Consider the following 21,857-nt stretch of genomic DNA (forward strand, 5'->3'; position numbering starts at 1 on the left):
AATAATATATTGAAAAATGCAGTAAATTGGTAGTACTGTGACATAGGAGATTGCTAATCATTTTTTTATGTTTACAAGATGTATGAATTGGTAAGTTACAAATTAAAGGGGCAAAAATACAATGGAGAGAAGATAAATAAGACGTTTTTGTCAGCAATAGAATGTGCTGAAGGATGACAATAGGTGAAATGCACATGGACTGGAACTTTAATGGAAAAGAGGAAACTGGTAGTGGAGGGGCTTTGATAAAGAATACTGAAATAGAAATGAGCAACGATAAGAGTAGTAGAAAAAATGTACCTCAGAATACGAAATAAAGGATAAAGTTTAGGAGAAAATAAAATGTTCTTCATGTAATACCAAATGTATTATTTGCTATCATGATTTTAAATGTAAAGAAGTAAAAAGAAAATGTAAGGATATAAGAATAAGTTAAATGACCATATCAATGGTGTCAGCTTGCAACTATAGAAATTGGACTCATCAAATAAATATTTAGGGGTGCCATAATTATATTCCTTTTCACTGATGCTAGGGAGATGGAGTCAGTATCTCTGGGTTGCCAAATTGAGTTGGTGTTTTTTATTTTCAAAAATGGGACAGGAGAGCATGTTCCAGTTATAGGGGGATCACAGTCATCTGCTTCCCTAGAAAAAGCCTACAATAAGGGGTTAGAAAGAAGACTCAGATGAGCATCAAATACTTTGAATTAAGGAGGAGCAGTGTAGATGTGCCATGGCAGGGCTAGCCACCCAGCTGTGTAAGCCTTAACTCTAGCTGATTGTCACTGTTGAAGTGACACCTTGACCCCATGTACAAAATGGGAAAAGGGGCTGTGGATGGGTGGATGAATGCAGATTCTGCCCTGGATGCACAAGGGTAGACCAACTCTTTGTATTTGCACAAGTAATGGAGGGGGTTGCTGAACTTTCCCAGTAATGTCTACATGTTTTGTAAAAGACATAACTGTGTGCCCTGGAATGTCTTATGTAATGTGTTATAACATTACAAGGTCCCATGGCTGTTGCTATTGTGTATTATTTAATTCTTGTACTAATAAAGCAAAAGTTGTTTTAACATTCTTGGCATTAAATTGTGTACATGTTGACTTTTAGATATATGAAATGATGGGAGAGCTGAGGTTTGAAGACATTCATTCTGAGTGTGTAAAGGTTATATCATTTTTATTTGCAAACAGTATTATCCTCTTGTCCTCAAGTGGATGAAATACCTGGAATTCGGCTGAGCAGTTTGCTGAGAAGTATGAAGTAAATGGGATGGGAAATCAGTACCTTCAAATCAAGTGATGGTTCTTTTCATAAAAAGAGTGGCTTTCACTCTATATATGAGAAGGACATGTTACCCCAAATGGAGGAGTTCACGTGCCTTGGGGTTTGCATCTTGAATGAGGACAGAGGAGACTGTGACACTGACTAGCAGAGGATGCAGTAGTGACAGTATTTTAAATGTTCTACTGGATTGTGAAGGTGAATCAAGAGCAGTCTTAGACAAAGCCCTTATTTTACAGGTCAGACTATATCCCCGTTCTCATTTGTGGTTATGAGGTTTAAATAGTGACCAAAAGGACAAGACAATGGATGCAAGCAGCAGAGCTGCACTGCCCGTTCAGGGTGGTTAGGCTTCATTTCCATGACAGAGTGAGAAGTTTGGCAATTTAGGAGGTTCTTTTAGTTAGCATCTTTGCTTCTCCAGGATGAGAACAGTCAGCTGAGGTGCTTTGAGTAGCAAATCAGTGTGCAACACAGGTGTTTCAGAGGAAATACATCAAGCAATGTCTACTGAAAGGAAGATTCAGAGCAGAAATAGGACACATTGGAAAGACTGTATCACTTGGATTACCTTGCAGTACCCAGAGAACTTATGGGATAAATTGAGATCTCATTGTTAGCTCAGGAAACTCTTGTCTCCACTGATCAGTTTTCTACTACCATGACCATCAGTAGGGTATGAGGTTAGAAAATATCCAGACAGATGAAAGGCAAGCCAGCAGGATAGATAGGTAAAATCATGAGAAGGAGAACAAAAAATGCCTCCAACAACACAAATGATTCAAAAACACTTAAGTGACCCTTTACTAGTGTAATCCATTTGTTCTACACCACGTGAATGGCTTAGTTAAAATCAGAAACTGGCCAACACTCCCTCCCCCTTCTAAATATGAATAGGAGTATACCTTTCCACTATTTGTGATTTTACAGATAATTTTGAGCAATCTTGCATTTTTCCCACTTCTCTTTAAATAAAAAGTTATGCTGATGTTTTGGGTTTAGCATTTGGTATTTCTATTTCTTTTAGGCTTGGGACAACTGGCTGGATGCTGTGCTTAGTCAAGAATTCCTGTTTCAATGCAAGAGTGAAATACTACATTTTGAAATAAATTCAGCAAAGCTCGTTTATTATTTAGTTATTTGCTTAGTTATTAAATAATGTCCAACTAGGTAAGATTCCGTTTCAGTGAACAGCCAATGAGAAAGGGTCTATGAACAGCAATATTTATTATTCATAGGTACTAATATTATCAATGGAAGAAACTACAGGCTCAGATAATTACACATAAGCAAATAAGGACATTATAGGATAACAATGGAAGCAAATCAGACCAAAAACAATGAAACAGTAAAGGTAAATAATAATTGTAGTGTTCACAATGTGTCCAGTTAGAGTTTTTACTGGGAAAGATGAAAGGAAATTTGTTACACAATTTAAACTACAGTAGAGTTACTTTGATGAAAACATTCAGTTAGAAAATGTTGTAAGAACCTGAGTGGAGATATTTATAGGGTTGATAAAGGATGAAAAAATATAAATTAGTGAAGTTAGTGGGTAATCAGAAATTGGTTTGATGAGAAAATTTGCTTATGTTTATGAATATGGAAGCCAGACGTAACAAGAGACAGTAGCCATTAGTGGAACAATATAAAAATGCAGTGAAGTCATTACTGCATGAAATTTTCATTACTGGAAAATATTGAGAGGAAGCTGAAGTCCTGTAACTGTACTCTAGTACCATGTAAAAGGTGATGTTGCAGTCAGAGTAGGGATTACATTTTAATGAAACCCCAGTTGTAGTCTGAGCAATGCTTACAGTACTGATAAAATAGCATAAGGGAGTCTTAAAAGCTGCAGTTTAAATCCCAAGTTTTCAGACATTTTTGAACCACGCTTTTGCGATGGGTTTACTTATGTAAAATACACATAGTACAGGGAAAAAGACAACTACAAAAAAGGCATAATTTGTATACTTTACTCAACGGAGTAGGCTACACTTTTAGTTTTAGAGAACCATACATCCATGGAAGATAGTTTCATTGTTTGTACTGAGTATCGTTTCAGCTGGGATAAATTCAAGAAGGATTGCATTGGGAACAAATTCAAGACCATGTGAACATCTTTATGCCCCAATGTTAAAGTAAGTAATAATTTCATCACTAATTGTAAAGTCAAAGCATCCCAATATTAAGTCTTTGAAAGGGTACTGAGTGATAAAATTCATTAACCCAAGAGCAGCAAACAGCAGGGTGCCAGTGCAGAAATTCTTATGACTCAGACAGACTTTAAAAGAAGGTAGTATGTCTAAGGGCTGAGTGGGGACATACTTTGCAGAAGGAAGTATGCATATGGGTCTCATAACAATTCTCAGGCATTTGTGATCAAGAAAAACCTGCTTAGCATGGACCCAACTGGAAAACAAAAAAGTGAATGAATAAATTTGTCGTTGGGACCAAGGGTTTTTAAGCTTTTGCCAAAATATCTGATTTATCAGCATATTTTCTGAGTGTGGCAAATTTATTATTTTTATAAGGTGGTTCCTGACTGCATAACTACGTCATCTAGTAGGGCACTCTGGATTGGTTACTGATTGCAAAGGCTATTAGGAGGGATAGTGCTATGGGATAAGAACATACATGGGTGCTGAAACCACAGGGTAGGGGGGGGGACTTTCAACAGCTGCCAAGTATACATGTCTTATGTAATGTGTTATAACATTACAAGGTCCCATGGCTGTTGCTATTGTGTATTATTTAATTCTTGTACTAATAAAGCAAAAGTTGTTTTAACATTCTTGGCATTAAATTGTGTACATGTTGACTTTTAGATATATGAAATGATGGGAGAGCTGAGGTTTGATGACATTCATTCTGAGTGTGTAAAGGTTATATCATTTTTATTTGCAAACAGTATTATCCTCTTGTCCTCAAGTGAATGAAATATCTGGAATTCGGCTGAGCAGTTTGCTGAGAAGTATGAAGTAAATGGGATGGGAAATCAGTACCTTCAAATCAAGTGATGGTTCTTTTCATAAAAAGAGCGGCTTTCACTCTATATATGAGAAGGACATGCTACCCCAAATGGAGGAGTTCACGTGCCTTGGGGTTTTCATCTTGAATGAGGACAGAGGAGACTATGACACTGACTAGCAGAGGATGCAGTAGTGACAGTATTTTAAATGTACTGGATTGTGAAGGTGAATCAAGAGCAGTCTTAGACAAAGCCCTTATTTTACAGGTCAGACTATATCCCCATTCTCATTTGTGGTTATGAGGTTTAAATAGTGACCAAAAGGACAAGACAATGGATGCAAGCAGCAGAGCTGCACTGCCCGTTCAGGGTGGTTAGGCTTCATTTCCATGACAGAGTGAGAAGTTTGGCAATTTAGGAGGTTCTTTTAGTTAGCATCTTTGCTTCTCCAGGATGAGAACAGTCAGCTGAGGTGCTTTGAGTAGCGAATCAGTGTGCAACACAGGTGTTTCAGAGGAAATACATCAAACAATGCCTACTGAAAGGAAGATTCAGAGCAGAAATAGGACACATTGGAAAGACAGTATCACTTGGATTACCTTGCAGTACCCAGAGAACCTATGGGATAAATTGAGATCTCATTGTTAGCTCAGGAAACTCTTGTTTCCACTGATCAGTTTTCTACTACCATGACCATCAGTAGGGTATGAGGTTAGAAAATATCCAGACAGATGGATGGCAAGCCAGCAGGATAGATAGGTAAAATCATGAGAAGGAGAACAAAAAATGCCTCCAACAACACAAATGATTCAAAAACACTTAAGTGACCCTTTACTAGTGTAATCCATTTGTTCTACACCACATGAATGGCTTAGTTAACATCAGAAACTGGCCAACACTCTCACCCCCTTCTAAATATGAATAGGAGTATACCTTTCCACTATTTGTAATTTTACAGATAATTTTGAGCAATCTTGCATTTTTCCCACTTCTCTTTAAATAAAAAGTTATGCTGATGTTTTGGGTTTAGCATTTGGTATTTCTATTTCTTTTAGGCTTGAGACAACTGGCTGGATGCTGTGCTTAGTCAAGAATTCCTGTTTCAATGCAAGAGTGAAGTACTACATTTTTAAATAAATTCAGCAAAGCTGGTTTATTATTTAGTTATTTGCTTAGTTATTAAATAATGTCCAACTAGGTAAGATTCCTTTTCAGTGAACAGCCAATGAGAAAGGGTCTATGAACAGCAATATTTATTATTCATAGGTACTAATATTATCAATGGAAGAAACTACAGGCTCAGATAATTACACATAAGCAAATAAGGACATTATGGGATAACAATGGAAGCAAGTCAGACCAAAAACAGTGAAACAGTAAAGGTAAATAATAGTTGTAGTGTTCACAATGTGTCCAGTTAGAGTTTTTACTGGGAAAGATGAAAGGAAATTTGTTACACAATTTAAACTACAGTAGAGTTACTTTGATGAAAACATTCAGTTAGAAAATGTTGTAAGAACCTGAGTGGAGATATTTATAGGGTTGATAAAGGATGAAAAAATATAAATTCGTGAAGTTAGTGGGTAATCAGAAATTGGTTTGATGAGAAAACTTGCATATGTTTATGAATATGGAAGCCAGACATAACAAGAGACAGTGGCCATTAGTGGAACAATATAAAAATGCAGTGAAGTCATTACTGCATGAAATTTTCATTACTGGAAAATATTGAGAGGAAGCTGAAGTCCTGTAACTGTACTCTAGTACCATGTGAAAGGTGATGTTGCAGTCAGAGTAGGGATTACATTTTAATGAAACCCCAGTTGTAGTCTGAGCAATGCTTACAGTACTGATAAAATAGCATAAGGGAGTCTTAAAAGCTGCAGTTTAAATCCCAAGTTTTCAGACATTTTTGAACCACGCTTTTGCGATGGGTTTACTTATGTAAAATACACATAGTACAGGGAAAAAGACAACTACAAAAAAGGCATAATTTGTATACTTTACTCAATGGAGTAGGCTACACTTTTAGTTTTAGAGAACCATACATCCATGGAAGATAGTTTCATTGTTTGTACTGAGTATTGTTTCAGCTGGGATAAATTCAAGAAGGATTGCATTGGGAACAAATTCAAGACCATGTGAACATCTTTATGTCCCAATGTTAAAGTAAGTAATAATTTCATCACTAATTGTAAAGTCAAAGCATCCCAATATTAAGTCTTTGAAAGGGTACTGAGTGATAAAATTCATTAACCCAAGAGCAGCAAACAGCAGGGTGCCAGTACAGAAATTCTTATGACTCAGCCAGACTTTAAAAGAAGGTAGTATGTCTAAGGGCTGGGTGGGGACATACTTTGCAGAAGGAAGTATGCATATGGGTCTCATAACAATTCTCAGGCATTTGTGATCAAGAAAAACCTGCTTAGCATGGACCCAACTAGAAAACAAAAAAGTGAATGAATAAATTTGTCGTTGGGACCAAGGGTTTTTAAGCTTTTGCCAAACTATCTGATTTATCAGCATATTTTCTGAGTGTGGCAAATTTATTATTTTTATAAGGTGGTTCCTGACTGCATAACTACTTCATCTAGTAGGGCACTCTGGATTGGTTACTGATAGCAAAGGCTATTAGGAGGGATAGTGCTATGGGATAAGAACATACATGGGTGCTGAAACCATAGGGTAGGGGGGGACTTTCAACAGCGGCCAAGTATACTGTGAAATTCTGCCACAATAGCAATTACAATGGAAACTATCACATTTGTGTTTCTGAGTTAACCACGAGGTCAAGCAGACAAAAAAAGACAATATAAGTGATAAATTATCTTTTCCTGGCTGCACAAACTCACAGTTACCATGGAAAAGCCTATGTGAGTGTTTCTGAGGCATACCAATCAACTTTCATCAAGAATTTTGGACAAAGACAAAAATAACAGGAATGAACACATAAAACATTGGACAATTTTTAAACATTACTTATTAATTTAGAATTGTAGTAGAACAGGTTTTGAATCAACATGCATATAATGACTAATAGAAGTATGAAACTTAATATCTGGCATTAGTGACTGACTGTACTCCTTTGTATACCTCTCAACTTTCGGTTAAGACATATAGTTAAAGCCAAAAATGATGAGGGGATAAATGGCCAAAATCAGGAATAGACTTTAAGTATTGCTCTTGCAAACTTAGAAAGCTGTTACCATTATACATTTTGCACTAGCATGCATTTTATCCTTATCTTCACTGTACCATGATCTAGAACAGCAAGTTTTCTCAACAGTAAAGGTACCCCTCCCATTACAAACTTCAGCAGCAAGTACAACTCACTGCACCTGAACTGCAAAATAATCCCAGAACTAGCGACCATTTGTTTATGAAAGTGTTGTTCGCGAAAATGCATTTTCATTTAACTGCACTTTCATTAAAGTGGAGTTGCATGTCATTCAAAAAAGCGTAATTTCGATCAGAAGTAGACCCATTTACAATATATACAGAAGCCTGAGACCAACAAGGTATTAATTGAAGAGAAAAAAATCATAACAATAGTCTGAATAATTAAGTAGATGAAAATGATGAATCAATAAGGGCTAAAACTTTCATTCAAGGATTATTCCTTAGTTTATTTGGATAATCTTCCTTCATATACTCTGATTTCTTTAACTGCAACATTTGGAAGAGTGAGGAAGTCTTCAAATTTTGTCTCAGAAGAACATTTCCAGTTTCTAGTAATAGTTTTCCTAGCTACTGCCAGTATTGAACAGGTTAAGTAAGAGAAGTTTTTCTTTTGTGTGTCTATTCCTATAACATTTAAAGAATCATTTATTTTGGTAAAATAAATGTATTATTCCATAATGCTTTGAAAAAATCTTGAATTTTTATCCAGAAATTCTGAACCATATGGCAATCAAGAAACATGTGTAACCAATTTGCTTTAATTTGTTTATTGCATCTCCAATAGCCTGCAATATTATATTTTGTAATTTTAACAATTCTAGCTGGAGTTATCCTCTTCTTCTTTTTCTTTAGGCTGTTCCCATTAAGGGTTGCCACAGCAGATCATCTATTTCCATTTCTTCCTGTCCTCTGCGTCTTGCTCTGTCACACCTTCTTCTCTTTCGGCCAACAGTAGCCCAATTTCTGCCAGCACCCTGTTGGCTAACAGTACTGATGGCAGTCATTGTTAACCCAGCAAATCATCCAAATAAATAAATATTTCCAGGTAAATATACTCCAATAAGGAGTCCAATATGTGTTTATAGATATAGAGGAAAGAAGTTGATTTTTTTTATTTTGATCAGTGAAGGTAATAGGAAATTCTTTAGTAAAAAGTTCCAGAAATTTGTATCTAAATTCAAGAAATCATTGGCTGAGATTTGGCATATTTTTGAAATTAAATTATTAAATTATTGATGTTTATATGTAATTTCAAATAGCACCACTATCCATTCAGGAACTTTGACTTTATCTGAATTTGAAAAAATTGAAAACTTTATCTGGATTATTGGTAAAACTATTTGTAAATACATTAAATCATTATTTTTTATATTAAATTATAAGCAAATGGTTTCAGCAGATTTACATATAAGCCCTACAAAACAACTGGTACCTGTAATAAAGATATTTATTATTCCAAGAGTTTATAATATTAGGAGGTAATTTATTCATAAAAAAATTATTGAAAAGGGAATTAAAGATTCAAACCAGAATTTGTAATTTAAATTTGTTAATAATGTTCTTTTAATTTTTTTTAAGATTGAGTTTAAGTATATTGAGTTAGATGGGGGAAATTGCAGATATTTGAATATATTTACAGATAAAATTAAAGAAAGGATTATATAATGTAGAATCCATTGAGTCTAAAGAATTTAATTTATTAATATTCAACAATTGTAGATATAGAATTTTCCAGTTTGATCTATAGGTTATGTCTAATCAATTAAAAATCATTTTTATTATTGCCGCTTTTGCACATATCTCTATATTGGGAAAATTTAAACACCCATTTTTTTCCAGTGTCTGAAATGGTGACTTATATTCATTCTAGATTTATTTGGATACCACAAAAAGTTTATAAATAATCAATTTATTGTTTTGATTTGTTTCGTGGTAATACTGGAGATTGTGTTATATATATCTTCTTCTTCTGGCTTATCCTGGTTAGGGGTCACCACAGCAGATCATCTGTCTGCTCATGATTAGCAGTGGAGTTTTACAGTGTTGAGCTGCCAGCCCAGCGCCCAACCTTCCACAGAAGGCATACATATGCACACACTCACACCTAGGGCCAATTTAGAGTGTCCAATCCACCTATTGCATGTCTTTGGGAGAAAACTGGAGCACACCCACGTGACGACATGCAGATTCTGCACAGAAGGCACCCCAGCCGAGAATTGATCCAGAGAACCTCTTGCTGTGAGGCGGCAAAGCTAACCGCTATATATATATATATATATATATATATATATATATATATATATATATATATATAAGATTTGTTAAAGAAATTATTATGTTTTCATAATTATAATTTATGGTTTCTTTTGTAGTGTTACAAATATGAATATCTAAGTATAATATACATTTAGATTCTTCACCTAATAATGAAACAGTTGCACTTAATGAACTGTTTCTATTAATAAAGAGATGTTTTGATTTGGAACTATTAAAGTATAAATTTGACATTCTTTGAAAATAGGTTCATAGGTAGGTACTAGGCTATTAGCCCTAGGGCCTATATAAGCCCAGCCAAAAAGGTAACCTGGCTTTCGCCACCCAAGAAAATTATTTTCCTGTGCCCCTGTCGAGCAGAGCCACAGAAGTGTTCCTTGGGGTGAATTTCCTATTTCCCATCCAATCATCAAGATTTTTCTTGAAGAGTGCTAATGAGGAGCTCTGTTTGACATAGATAGGTAGTCTGTTCCAGAGTATGGGAAGTCTCTGGGACAGGAATCTATCCCTCCAGCATGTTCTGTTTATTGTGGTGACAAGGTTTAGGTCCCTAGAGTATAGCCGGCCTTAGGCATAGGCCAACTAGGTGGCCGCCTAGGGCGCCGCTCTAGCAGGGGCATTTTTCCAGTATTTATTTGGTGTAGGTAGACCAGGATGGGGGCACCTGGTGGTGTGGTGGGGGGCGCTGTTGAGCCAGTTTGCCTTGGGCACCAGTTGACCTAAGACCGCTCCTGCCCTAGAGCGTGTAGCTCGGAGGGATTGGGATTTCTTTAAGTGGTGCATGTCCAACAGCTCTGGGTTTGACATAGCTTTGTATGTTAGTAGCTTGGAGGGATTAGGATTTCTTTAAGTGGAGCATGTCCAACAGCTCTGGGTTTGACATAGCTTTGTATGTTAGGCAGAGATCGCTTCTGAGTAGGCGATATGCGACAGAGTAAAGCTTTTGAAGAAGTTTATCAGTTTAAGTAGGCAAGACCTACCCTTCACAAAGCCACATTGTTTGGGGTCAATTTAAACAATTATAGTTTAAGAAGTTAGTTATAATACACTCCATGGTTTTACTTGCAAGGCTTGTAAGGCTGTCAGGACAACAACTGCCTTGGTCAGTTGTAAGGCCACTCTTATGGGGGGGTATTACCACTGCGGTGTGTCACTCATCAAGGACAAAACCATAGCTAAACATAGGTTAAATAGTTTGAGCATTGTGTGTGCAAGGGCATGTATAACACCATCATGCAACCAGGTATATGATATGCAGCAATAAATAAAGATGCAGTCAAAAGGATTGTTGTTCATATGCTAGTACTAAGCTAACTGCCCTTGCGAGCAATTTTTAAGCCTAACCAATTATCCCTTGTGAAACTCAAACCCTCAACTTTGCACGTGCAAGGCAAACACCTTAACCATTAGGCCACCCTCCCAACCCTATATGCATACTCTGTATACCAGAAATCTGACAAAACCAAGCATATTGCATCCTTTTTTTATCTAGGTGCTTTGGTGTTAGAAAATATTTCATGGAGAGTAACAAATCTTGTTGATAAGCTATGTCATGTACTTAAATGGAGTAGTCCCTGGCAGTACTGAATATTTTGGCTCTGGCCTTAGGTGAAATGAACCCTAGGAAAAGGACTCCATGAGCCCTCCGTTGTCCAATGCCCCCTGCATAACCCTATTCTGCCCCCTACATTCCCTCATCTTGGTCTTGCAACACCACTAAGATTTTTTCTTGTTTTTCCATACTTTGTTGAACTCTTCAGATGTCTTCCTGCATTGTTTCAATATATCCTAAATGGCTAAGATTACATCATAATAAATAAGGAAGAATCAAATGAAGTCAGTGGTGTCAGCACCCCCACCCCCCCAAGCCCTTGGGTTCTAGATGCTCTGGGTTGCATTTTAGAACACTTGCTTTTTTTCAAATATGGTGAGCCAAAGATGGCCTGAACAAAAATTGTGGCTAAAGAAAGAAATTCATTCTTGCTCCTTATGTTCAGCCTGCATGCTTTTATCACTCCCAAAATGACCAAGATTTTAGTGCAATAACTGTGGAAGAAATATTGGAATTATGCTGATAGTCTGGAGGTTGCTTGGAACTCTGAAGCCACGAGATTCTAGATGATGTGATCTTTATTTCAAAACTTTGTACACAGCCTTTTGTTAAAATTATGGCCTTGCCAAAAATCATGACTAACTAAAGCAATCCAGTTTTTTTTTTCAAGGAACAAATACAGGTTTAATGATCAAAGCTGACAAAGCAGTAGTTATTAATATTTCAAGTTGCTGGTGTCACACTTTATACAGCTTACCTATTTATTCCACCCCTAAAAGATAGCTACAACCATCTGTGTATCCAACTGATAAAGCAGAATATAGTAACATATTTTAACTTGTTGATCACAAATATATCTATTCACAATACACCTCTTTAATCCTACCTCACCTTTATACATTTCTATGTGACTGTGAGAAAAGAGAAGAAAACTGATCACAGTTATGTATTCCAGCTTGTTGCTCCTAGACAGTACACTGCCCCTACAGAAGCTATAGATGTTGTGTGCATACTTGTGAAGTATGATTGAATGAAAATTTAAAGAAATAGTGACTACTCTGTCACTGCCCCACAAAAACCACAGTGACCTTCTGTGGATAATACCTCTGATTAAATTTTGAGGAATATTAGAGAAATAATGACCACACTTTCCCCAGTCCCAAACAAGTTATAGCGACTTCAGTGCATACCTCTGAGGTTTGATTGCTTAAGAAATAATAATCCCATTGCTCCCAGCCCCCACCATCCACACACACACACACACACACACACACACACACACACGCAAGCTACAGCAACCTTTAGTGCACACTTCTGAGCAAGATGAGCTGTAGAACAGGTGGGTCCAGGGCAGAAGCCCTCAATATGTCTGTGTCAAACTCTACTTCTAAAAACTGAGTTGTGGAAGCTACCAGGTTCTTGATGTTTTGTGATGCATTTTATGTCTTATTTTTGTAAGATAATGATTTATAATGTATGGATCACTATAATTATGCTCTGAATTTGAGGAACATGTATGCTTGTTAAGCACCTTTATGACATTAGATAAGTTCTTAATAAGCTTTTATTAAGTATCTGTTACTACCACTAAGCTCTAGTTACACACTTGATCACTAACAGTAATCAACAGTCACCACAAAAGAGCTGTGGAAAGCTGTTAAACACTTATTTTGGACTTTTTTGTAAAGTCCGACTGAAGTGTCTAACAGTATGAATGAAGTGTCTTAACATCTTCCCACCACTCTTCTGTGGTGGTTTCTCTCTGCATGGTAGCTGTAAGTGTGTTAACAGAACTACTGCAATTTTCTTACTTTTGAACATATGGCTTCTAGATCACATAAAATGCATGTGCAACAATAACTTAATCACTACATTTCTATGAAATTTCTGTGCAGTAATTTCAAACATAACATATTTACACTGTATATATCTTAAACCACGGTGGTGGTGCTGCGGTAGCGTTGTCGCCTCCCCATAAGACGCTGACTGGTTCGACTCTCAGCTAGAGAGCGTCTTCTGCATGGAGACATGCATAAATGGGTGTACCTTCGTCGAAGGTTGTGTGGCAGGGCTGGCAACTCGACACGTAAAAATCAACTGCCAATCATTAGCAGACCGGAGTTCCGCTGTGGCGACCCCTAACCGGGAAAAGCCAAAAGACACAACAACAGCTTCTTATGTCACAGGCATGACTCTTTTAGGGCAGTAGACAGCTATAAAAAGTGCCTTTTAGATCACAAAGGCTTCTTTTGCCTTCTGCCGTCCCTTCTCCCTGCCTTCCACATCTTCTGGCACCCCTAAGAACATATGAGGAAGAGCTAAGCTGATCAACAAATGTGAAGCATGTGAAATGAAATTTAGACTCTGTAAGATACCAATAGGGATGTATAATACTGAGGAATGCAGAGTGATTGGTTTAGTTTACCATGTTAGGCAATTAAACAGAGCTCATTAGCAGGGGAGACATAAGGAATAGAATCTCTCATAATACACAAATATGAGTTGAATTATCCAGATAATTTGCACAGTTACACCCTATATCATAAACTAGGGACTACACAGCAGTTTTAAAGAAGATATTAAGTGGCAATAACAGTTATCCACTGACAAAGAAGAGTAGCAAAAGAAAAGAAATATGTGTTGAATGTTCTCGTTGATAGAGGCAATTAATTGTGAGCAATCATGGAAGATGAAGGTTTGGATGGAAGATTGGAGGAGAAACTTGTGCCTGAAAAACATACTTGATTATAATAATACTCAAGAGAAAGTCTCCTATAGTAAAAAGTCTTTCAGCTTTTCTGGGTTAAGGGTCGCCACTATTGATTGGCAGTGGATTTTTACGGTGTCAAGTTGCCAGCCCAGCGCCCAACCTTCACGGAAGGCACTCACACACCTACCTGCGTGTCTTCAAAGTTCAGTCGACCGCAGGGAGGGGATGCAGACTCCACACAAAAGGTGTTCCAGCCCAGAATCGCACCGGAAACCCTCTTGTTATAAGACAACAGCACTAACCACTGCAGCCTCAGAAAGTCTCCTATAGTGATAACTTAAAATTTGTGCTTGAGGAAGCTGATGACGTAATAGACGTACTAGTGGTGAAGGCCCTGTTCCTTAGAATATGATGAAGAAAAACGTATCTAAAAAAGTACACCGTGTGGGAAGTTTAACAAAAAGAGGTAAGTAAGGTCATGCTATCTGAGATAGCAATAAAGACACGTTTTCTAACTGTGCAGGTCAGGTCATATGCATTTTTGTTTCTCTCTCTCTCTCTTTGCAGGACTGCAATGGCATATTTAATGTTTTGTAAGATAAGGAAACATCCATTGACTGTAATGTTGACATCACATTGTACTAAGACTGATTCGAGCGACTATTTTATTATTGGGAGTGGGTATTTAGAATGGTATATTAATATACCATGCGCCTTATTTGTTCTTGTCTGTAGTTCGCGGAATGAAGCTTCATTGCAGTCAATGTGTGCTACTGCTGCTTTCTACTTTCCGAAGTGTAGCTCTTCTTTCTTTCTGTTTGAGCGACCACGGCGTTGGTATGCACGTTTGGAGGCGCAGGGGATGCTTGTTCCCAATATGGGGGACAGTGCAGTGGGGCTTGCCTCCATTTAAAAATAAATTATTGTTGGTTGTTAGGCTTTGCTGTTTTGTCTTGTTCAGCATTGTTAATGCATTTAATGCGATGGCGGTTTATTATTATTATTATTTTATTATTATATAAGGTTCTGAGTATGTGTATTTCTGGCTTTTCTTACATAACCTCACGCATACACTTCCAGAAGATGTTTAAACAAAGATAAACGATTCAGTTTGTTCTACTTATTAGGTTTGGTCAGCATTGCGAAACACAGTAATGCATGCTATCTGTCTGATGGGTGAGTGTTCAGTGGATTTTGTTTCAGCTCGTCTCCGACACTCTTGGGTTAATAGAAATGCTTTGTTGGCTGCGCTTGAGAAAGAACGAAGAGCCATCCCCTCTGGTGAAAGGTCATGCCTGGGAGGGTAATGTTTGGGAGGTCTTACAGAAAAGGGACCTGGGATCAGACAGTCCATGTGTTTGACATCTACTGACGTTAGTCGTGCAGTGGGTTCAAGGTAGGGGGGATACACCTTTGCAATTGCAGGAGTAAATTATAGGTTGCAAGCCATGGGGCCACCTCAAATACGCATGGAAGGATCCCAAACGTCTTTGGCTAACTAGGTATGGAAACTCCGTCTGTCTTTCTATTTATTCCATTTGTTTACCGGATGGTCCAACTGAGCAAAAGCCCATTTTTCAGGGAGGCCCATGGAGAAAACTTCACATATACAACTAGGTACATAGACAGTTTGAAATATGCGTCACAATGCGCAAATTAAGTTATTTTAAGACCAGGGCAACTGCTTGACATTCTTTGTATTCGGTGACTGGTATGCTGGGCATCCCTTCCAAGTCCTTCTTTCTGTGTAAGTAAGGTTTCACTTAGTACGAGTAAAAAGCGTGTGCGCATTTACTCCCAAATTTGCAGTCTTTATGAAATGTGTATTCAAATCCTAGTACCTCTCAAGTGTACCTCATTACGAGGAGCGTACCTCATTGGGGTCTTAAAAAGTTCATGTTCCTCGAAGTTCCTCAAAGTTCCACAGTGAAAGAGTCTGTCACACATTCAGTGTTAGGAATTTTTTAAGTGAAATCCATGGTAAATAGAAATTAATCATATCAATTCATTAAATGATCTTCTTTATAATTAAAACCAACATATTTTAACCATCCTATTACCTTCCTAGTTGAAGTTGTTAGTAAGCCATTAGTATGTGTTCCACATTTTGCCCATTTGTTCCACATTATGAGGGCTAGTGTTCCTCATTTTGGAGATGGAAGGTTGTGAGCTATGCCTAAGTGCACCTTTGATCACTGCGTTTCTTAACAATAAGTAAAGGACAGGTATGCTTGAGAGGTTTAAATAAGTGTCTAAACTTATGATTTTATCAGGAAACTGTAGACCTAAACTAAATGTATTTTTAATGTGCAGAATGACAGTTAAGAGATATATTATGATTTCCAAATATCCCGCCACAAGTCGAGCAATTCCTTTTTCCATTACGTGCCATGCTCATAGCAGCGAAATTGTATTTGGTGGACGTTTTCACTTTTGGTTTCAACACGTAATGGAAAAAGGAATTGCTCGACTTGTGGCGGGATATTTGGAAATAATATATCTCTTAACTGTCATTCTGCACATTAAAAATGCATTCAGTTTAGTGTGGCGGGATATTTGGAAATAACAATATATCTCTTAACTGTCATTCTACACATTAAACATGTACTCAGTTTAGGTCTACAGCTTCCTGATAAAATCATAAGTTTAGACACTTATTTAAATTTGGTTCGCTACTTCTTGGAAATAGTAGGTTGCGGTGTAGGATGTTATAGGAAACTGTATATACCCATGTTTCAGAGTCTAGCTGAAATACAGGTTTACCTGTGGAGATTTTTCCATTTTGGTTATTTCGTGCAATATTAAAGTGTTTGACACATAGAATAACAGTTTACCATTTACTTTGGAAAATAAGGAAGAAAACGTTCCTTGGTTTAAAATTGCGGATCATTTGCCATTTCCAAGCACAATGCCTTCCGGGATACAATGACACAGTTAGGGTCCGTCTTTAAAAAAGAAGGGCAGTCAGTATCTGTAATCATAAAGAAGGTAATGTTGTCATGTCTAACTATTCAGAATCTGAATGGACAAAAGTTTCTTAACCACACTCTTGTTCTTTTACTTGTGGCATTGTTCATAAATCAGAATGCATTGCAATTCACAAGCACAGGTTGCCCACAAGGTAAGACTGCAGGTGGGGACGTATAAGCTATACAGGAGATTACCACTTGGGCTATTGCAATGAAACAACATCTGCGGTTAGAGCCGGCGAAGTAATTTTAATGATACAGCAATATTTGTTTGCTCTGACGTATTACTAACTGTAGACGTCACACGGAATATGCATACATGACTTGGTAGGCTGAACTAGGAACCAAATGGTTTATGGGAATGTAACTGTACAACATATAAACGTTGACTGAACCTGCCTTTGAATTTAGTATAAGCTATGTTTCGTGTATCAGCTTGTGCAGATAGATTATCCCACCGGTTTTGGATAACTGGACTATTACACGGCATTTGGATTTGTAGCTGCACTAATTCAACCAGTATTGCTTGTACTGTAGTGAAGCACTCTGTGTCTACTAGGACTGGAAAAGTACGTGTTCTGAATGGGACAGTGTTTCTTAAAGTAAACTAAAAAGAGAGCTTCAGAAATAATGACTACGTATATGTGGTTGTCTCTGCCTTATTTGGCCAATGCTTTTGAAAGAAGAGGCACACAGTATAATAACTACACAAGCTTAACCGAATCGTTTGAGATGCCCAACTCTTCTAGCTTCTTTTGGGACAACTCTACTTTAGCTGGATGGCAGAACTTAATTGGTCAAAGACGATATGGTGGGGAGTCTCAGAATCCTACAACGAAAGCGCTTCTGATAGTGGCTTATTCTTTTATCATTGTGATATCCCTTTTTGGAAACGTTTTAGTATGTCAAGTCATTTTCAAGAACAAAAGAATGCATTCAGCAACAAGCCTGTTTATTGTAAATCTTGCTGTAGCCGACATTATGATAACTCTTTTGAACACGCCTTTTACTTTGGTAAGTAAATAGAGGATAAAAACAGATAAGGCTAGACCCCGAAAATGCTGTAGATAATTTACTTTCATAAATGCGCAGAACTGTATCATGATTCAGTAAAAGTGCATTTCTTTCTTTCTTTCTTGTTTTAACGTGTAGTTAAAGAAAGTTCATTGAGTCCAATTGCTTCCTTTACCCCAAATCTCAAAATTGACACGTGTTTCCAGTAGAAATTAGAATTTTATCTCAAGGGCTCAAATTATAGAAACAGAAGGATAATTTATTAGACTCATTGCGTATGCGTTTTGTATTTCAAGTAGAGTTATCAGGAACCATCACAGTTTATTAAACGCTTCCCTATAATGGGTTTACATTGTAAGATGAAGGTTCAGAAGACTAGGATAAGGTCTAGATCTCGACAACCATGAAGTAGATATAACTGGAACTGCAAATGGATGGATGAATTTGTGGGATTTAGTAATATTGGTAATAGCCTAGTAGTGGACACCTAATAGCAATAAAGCAAAAAGTATCACAGCCTTGAAATGAAAGTCTTGGTGAGGGGTTAGAACTTAGAATGCCGCCACAAGCTCAGAGTAAACCGTAGTGACACTGGATGCTTTCTTTACTGAGGTGACTTTGAGTCATTTTCATCTTGTATATAACTTTGAAAGGTGGGAGGAGTTGGGGCGGAAATGCTAGCGGAAAGTAAACACTACTGGCACTTTATACGTGCGCTGACTGAAAGTTTTTCTAGGCTTCAATTTAGCTAATAAGCGAGAGAGGCACAGAGTGCAGCAAGTATTGGAATTAAGACTTATGCTGTGGGATTTCACTCCGTTTTCTACTTGTCTGCTAACTGGGGAGTTGCTTGAAACTCATTGTTTGTGATATTGGCAATAGATGAAGTAATGTGTTCCCTTCATTTAGAGCAGCTGAGTAAGCACCTTGAAAGTCATTTTCAGTATATACCTGTTAACTGTCTCTAATGTTTGGGAACGTCACTTGTCTCAAAATTTTGCTAAGAGCATTCTAAAATTGAAATTTCATCTGAAACTCCTGATAACTAAGATTGTTGCAGATAACAGATATTTCTTTTTTCACCAGAAAAAACACGTTGTGTCAGCTTACGTTCATGTTAATATTACCAATATTTAAAAACTGTCAAAAGCTTGGAGCATTTTCCCTAATAATTATTATTTGCTTTGCCCTTAATTCTGGAAGCAAAATGTTGAGAGCTATACTTCAGTGCATTACTATAAAATGAATCAGTAACTGTAGAAATTGTAGTGGAAACTCTGCTCGAATCTCTCCTGTCTATGATTTCACTAACTTTGACATGTTTTTTTTTCTTCTAGGTTCGTTTTGTGAACAGCACTTGGGTGTTTGGAAAAGTTATGTGTCATGTCAGTAGATTTGCCCAATACTGCTCTCTACACGTGTCCACCTTGACCCTCACCGCAATCGCAGTGGACAGACATCAAGTAAGCTAATTCCCGCTAAATATTCCATATTTTTTCTTCCTTTCTTATTTTAAAACTACTGAAGATTATATTTTAAGCAATTGTTAATGCCAAGTTAACAGGAGCCATGCCATAGTTGTACTGGATACAAGTCACGCATTTTAGCAGTCATTTCATACATAGCTTTCAAATAATTAGGGGCTTATTTCAACAGAATCAGGGACAAACCCAGAAAAATCTGAGACAATCAAGGACATTTGTAAAATATTAATGCTATTAACTCGAGACATTGGCAGAATAAATGAATGTTAATTACTATACCTTTTGTGAAATAAAATAAATCTATAACTCTTACTTACTGCCATTATTTATTGAGTATAATTCACCACCTTTCTTCCAAGAGTCACTAGTTTTAGGAGGGATTAAGAGGGGGACAGCTAAAGAGGGGGACAGCTACATTTTGGAGTCAAAATTAGGGACAGCTGATATATGATTTCATATTATTATTATTATTATTATATCTCAACCTGTCAATGAAAGAAACCTGGACAAAACCCAAAATGTGGGGGGGGGGGGCAAAGCCCACCAAATAGGGGCACATTTTAGACATTGGTCTTATAAACTTAGAAGATTGTGAAAATTATTCTATCTGCGTTATCATGTATCTGTAAAATATGAAGTGTGAAATTAAATGTATTCAGTTATTTAGTGACGTCAATCATTAGTGATTTGTCAGAAAGGTATACTTATACCGCTCAACCTCTCAGCGCAAGAAATCTGGACAATGTCAGTAAAAGTGTGGAGACGAAGGCCAAAAATTAGGGACAGATTTTAAATATTTCTCCTATAAACTTAGAAAGTTGTTAGACTGGCAAATTTTACATCGTTATATATTTAAAGCTCGTTATTGAAGCAACTTTCTCCGATTTTGGTCCCTTGCCCCCCCCCCCCCAAAAAAAAAAAAAAAAAAAAACACGCACGTACACATTATTTTCGGCTTTGTCCAGAAGTCTTGAGCAAAGAAGTTGAGAAATATTCCCAATATGTCTAACTAAGCTGCAGCAGTTTAATGCAGTCTGGTCAACCAAATATAGATAAATATATTCTTTGCAAAATCATCTTCTTGTATGTTAGGGGTCTGGTTTTCTTTTATAAATACTTCGTTTTATTAAATGCATTGCTTAACACAGTTGTGTTTACCATTGTCCAAGCTAGCCTAGAGCGATGGCAGTGTGTTTACTGTTTATCTAACTGACCACGCTTGTGTTGTTTACGGTTGTAGCTGGAATATATTTTCCTATTTGCTGCGCCAGTGCAGTAATCATGGTTCGGGGAGGGGCTCTACGCCGTCTTGTAAAACCTACGCTTCTTACGCGGGAGCTGTCCAGAGTAAAGTGCTGAAAAACTGGATTACGCTTGCAAAACGCTTATACTCGTGGCAGCTAATAGCAGTACTAAAAAAGGTTATAACATGAAGGGCATTCATACAATGATTCACACATTTTACCCGACGAATGTTCCGAAAGATGCGGTCAAGTAAATTTAGTTATTTCCGGTTAGAGAACAACAACATTATCGTACAGAGGACTGAGTGCGTTCAATCTGAAAACCACCATATAAGATAACACAACTGAAACGTGCCCAGTCAGTGGGATTGAATAGAGCAGAAAACGCATCATCCGAGTCTAGTGGCCGGCTCAGTTAAATGAGTGTTCGAGTGCATTTAGTAGCAGAGAGTGACTGTTAACGACTGAATCATATTACTTCATCAAACGAACTTATTGTAAGTATAAACTAACAAAGTTCAGCCATCTGGGCTACCTATTTGAAGCTGTTAGTCAGTGGTTAGTAAGTGTCTCACATTCACCCATCTGTTCCACGTTATGAAAGGTATTGTTCCTCATCTTGGAAACGGAATGTTGAGAGATATGCTGTGTGCGTGGGGAGGGGGGCGGGGTAGGTAGGCGCACACACGCATGCTCGGGGTGGGGATTGCCGCGGAGGCAGAGCAGCTATTTCTTAGAAGGAAGGGCACGTTAGCTCTGCATCGTCTCATCTTCGTACACACTGTCATTACTTTACTTAGGACAATCCTATCCACAGTCTTCTAGAGTGTTCCGATACTCAATATGTATGAGCCTGTGCTTTCCCATTTAGTGCCTAGTTTTGCATCGGGGATTACACAGTGGTTAGTTTGTTAGCTTACCTGCTGATGGTTTCCTAGTTTGGAAGGCTTTCAGAATGCTACACAGAGTAAAGGTACTGTCCTACTCTAAGTGAGCCTTTTGCAGTTTAATAGCACTTTAATCACAAGGACAGCGTGGAAGCTTTATTGCATGATGTCTTGAGTCCATCATACCTACCATTAGAAAGAATCCCTGTTTCCATGTTTGATATCATGGTCATTCGACCCTTCCAGTTTACATTATACTTTATAGTTGAAAGGCAGTCCCAAA

At 37.4% G+C, this 21,857-nt stretch overlaps 1 protein-coding gene across 1 annotated transcript in view; it reads left to right on the forward strand.

The window, feature by feature from the left end:
* The first annotated feature begins 17,313 nt into the window (after positions 1-17,313).
* The window catches only part of GPR83 (G protein-coupled receptor 83), a 37,052-nt gene continuing 32,508 nt past the window's right edge, over positions 17,314-21,857 (forward strand). Inside the window, exons 1-2 of the mRNA XM_044072646.1 lie at positions 17,314-17,959; positions 19,297-19,422. Coding sequence (XP_043928581.1) covers positions 17,576-17,959; positions 19,297-19,422 — 510 coding nt within the window. The 5' untranslated portion in view covers positions 17,314-17,575. The remainder of the gene's footprint in view (positions 17,960-19,296; positions 19,423-21,857) is intronic.

Source organism: Protopterus annectens, chromosome 5.part0 (assembly GCF_019279795.1).
Source record: "Protopterus annectens isolate FY-2018-M chromosome 5.part0, PAN1.0, whole genome shotgun sequence".
In the NCBI taxonomy this organism is placed as follows: Eukaryota; Metazoa; Chordata; order Ceratodontiformes; family Protopteridae; genus Protopterus; species Protopterus annectens.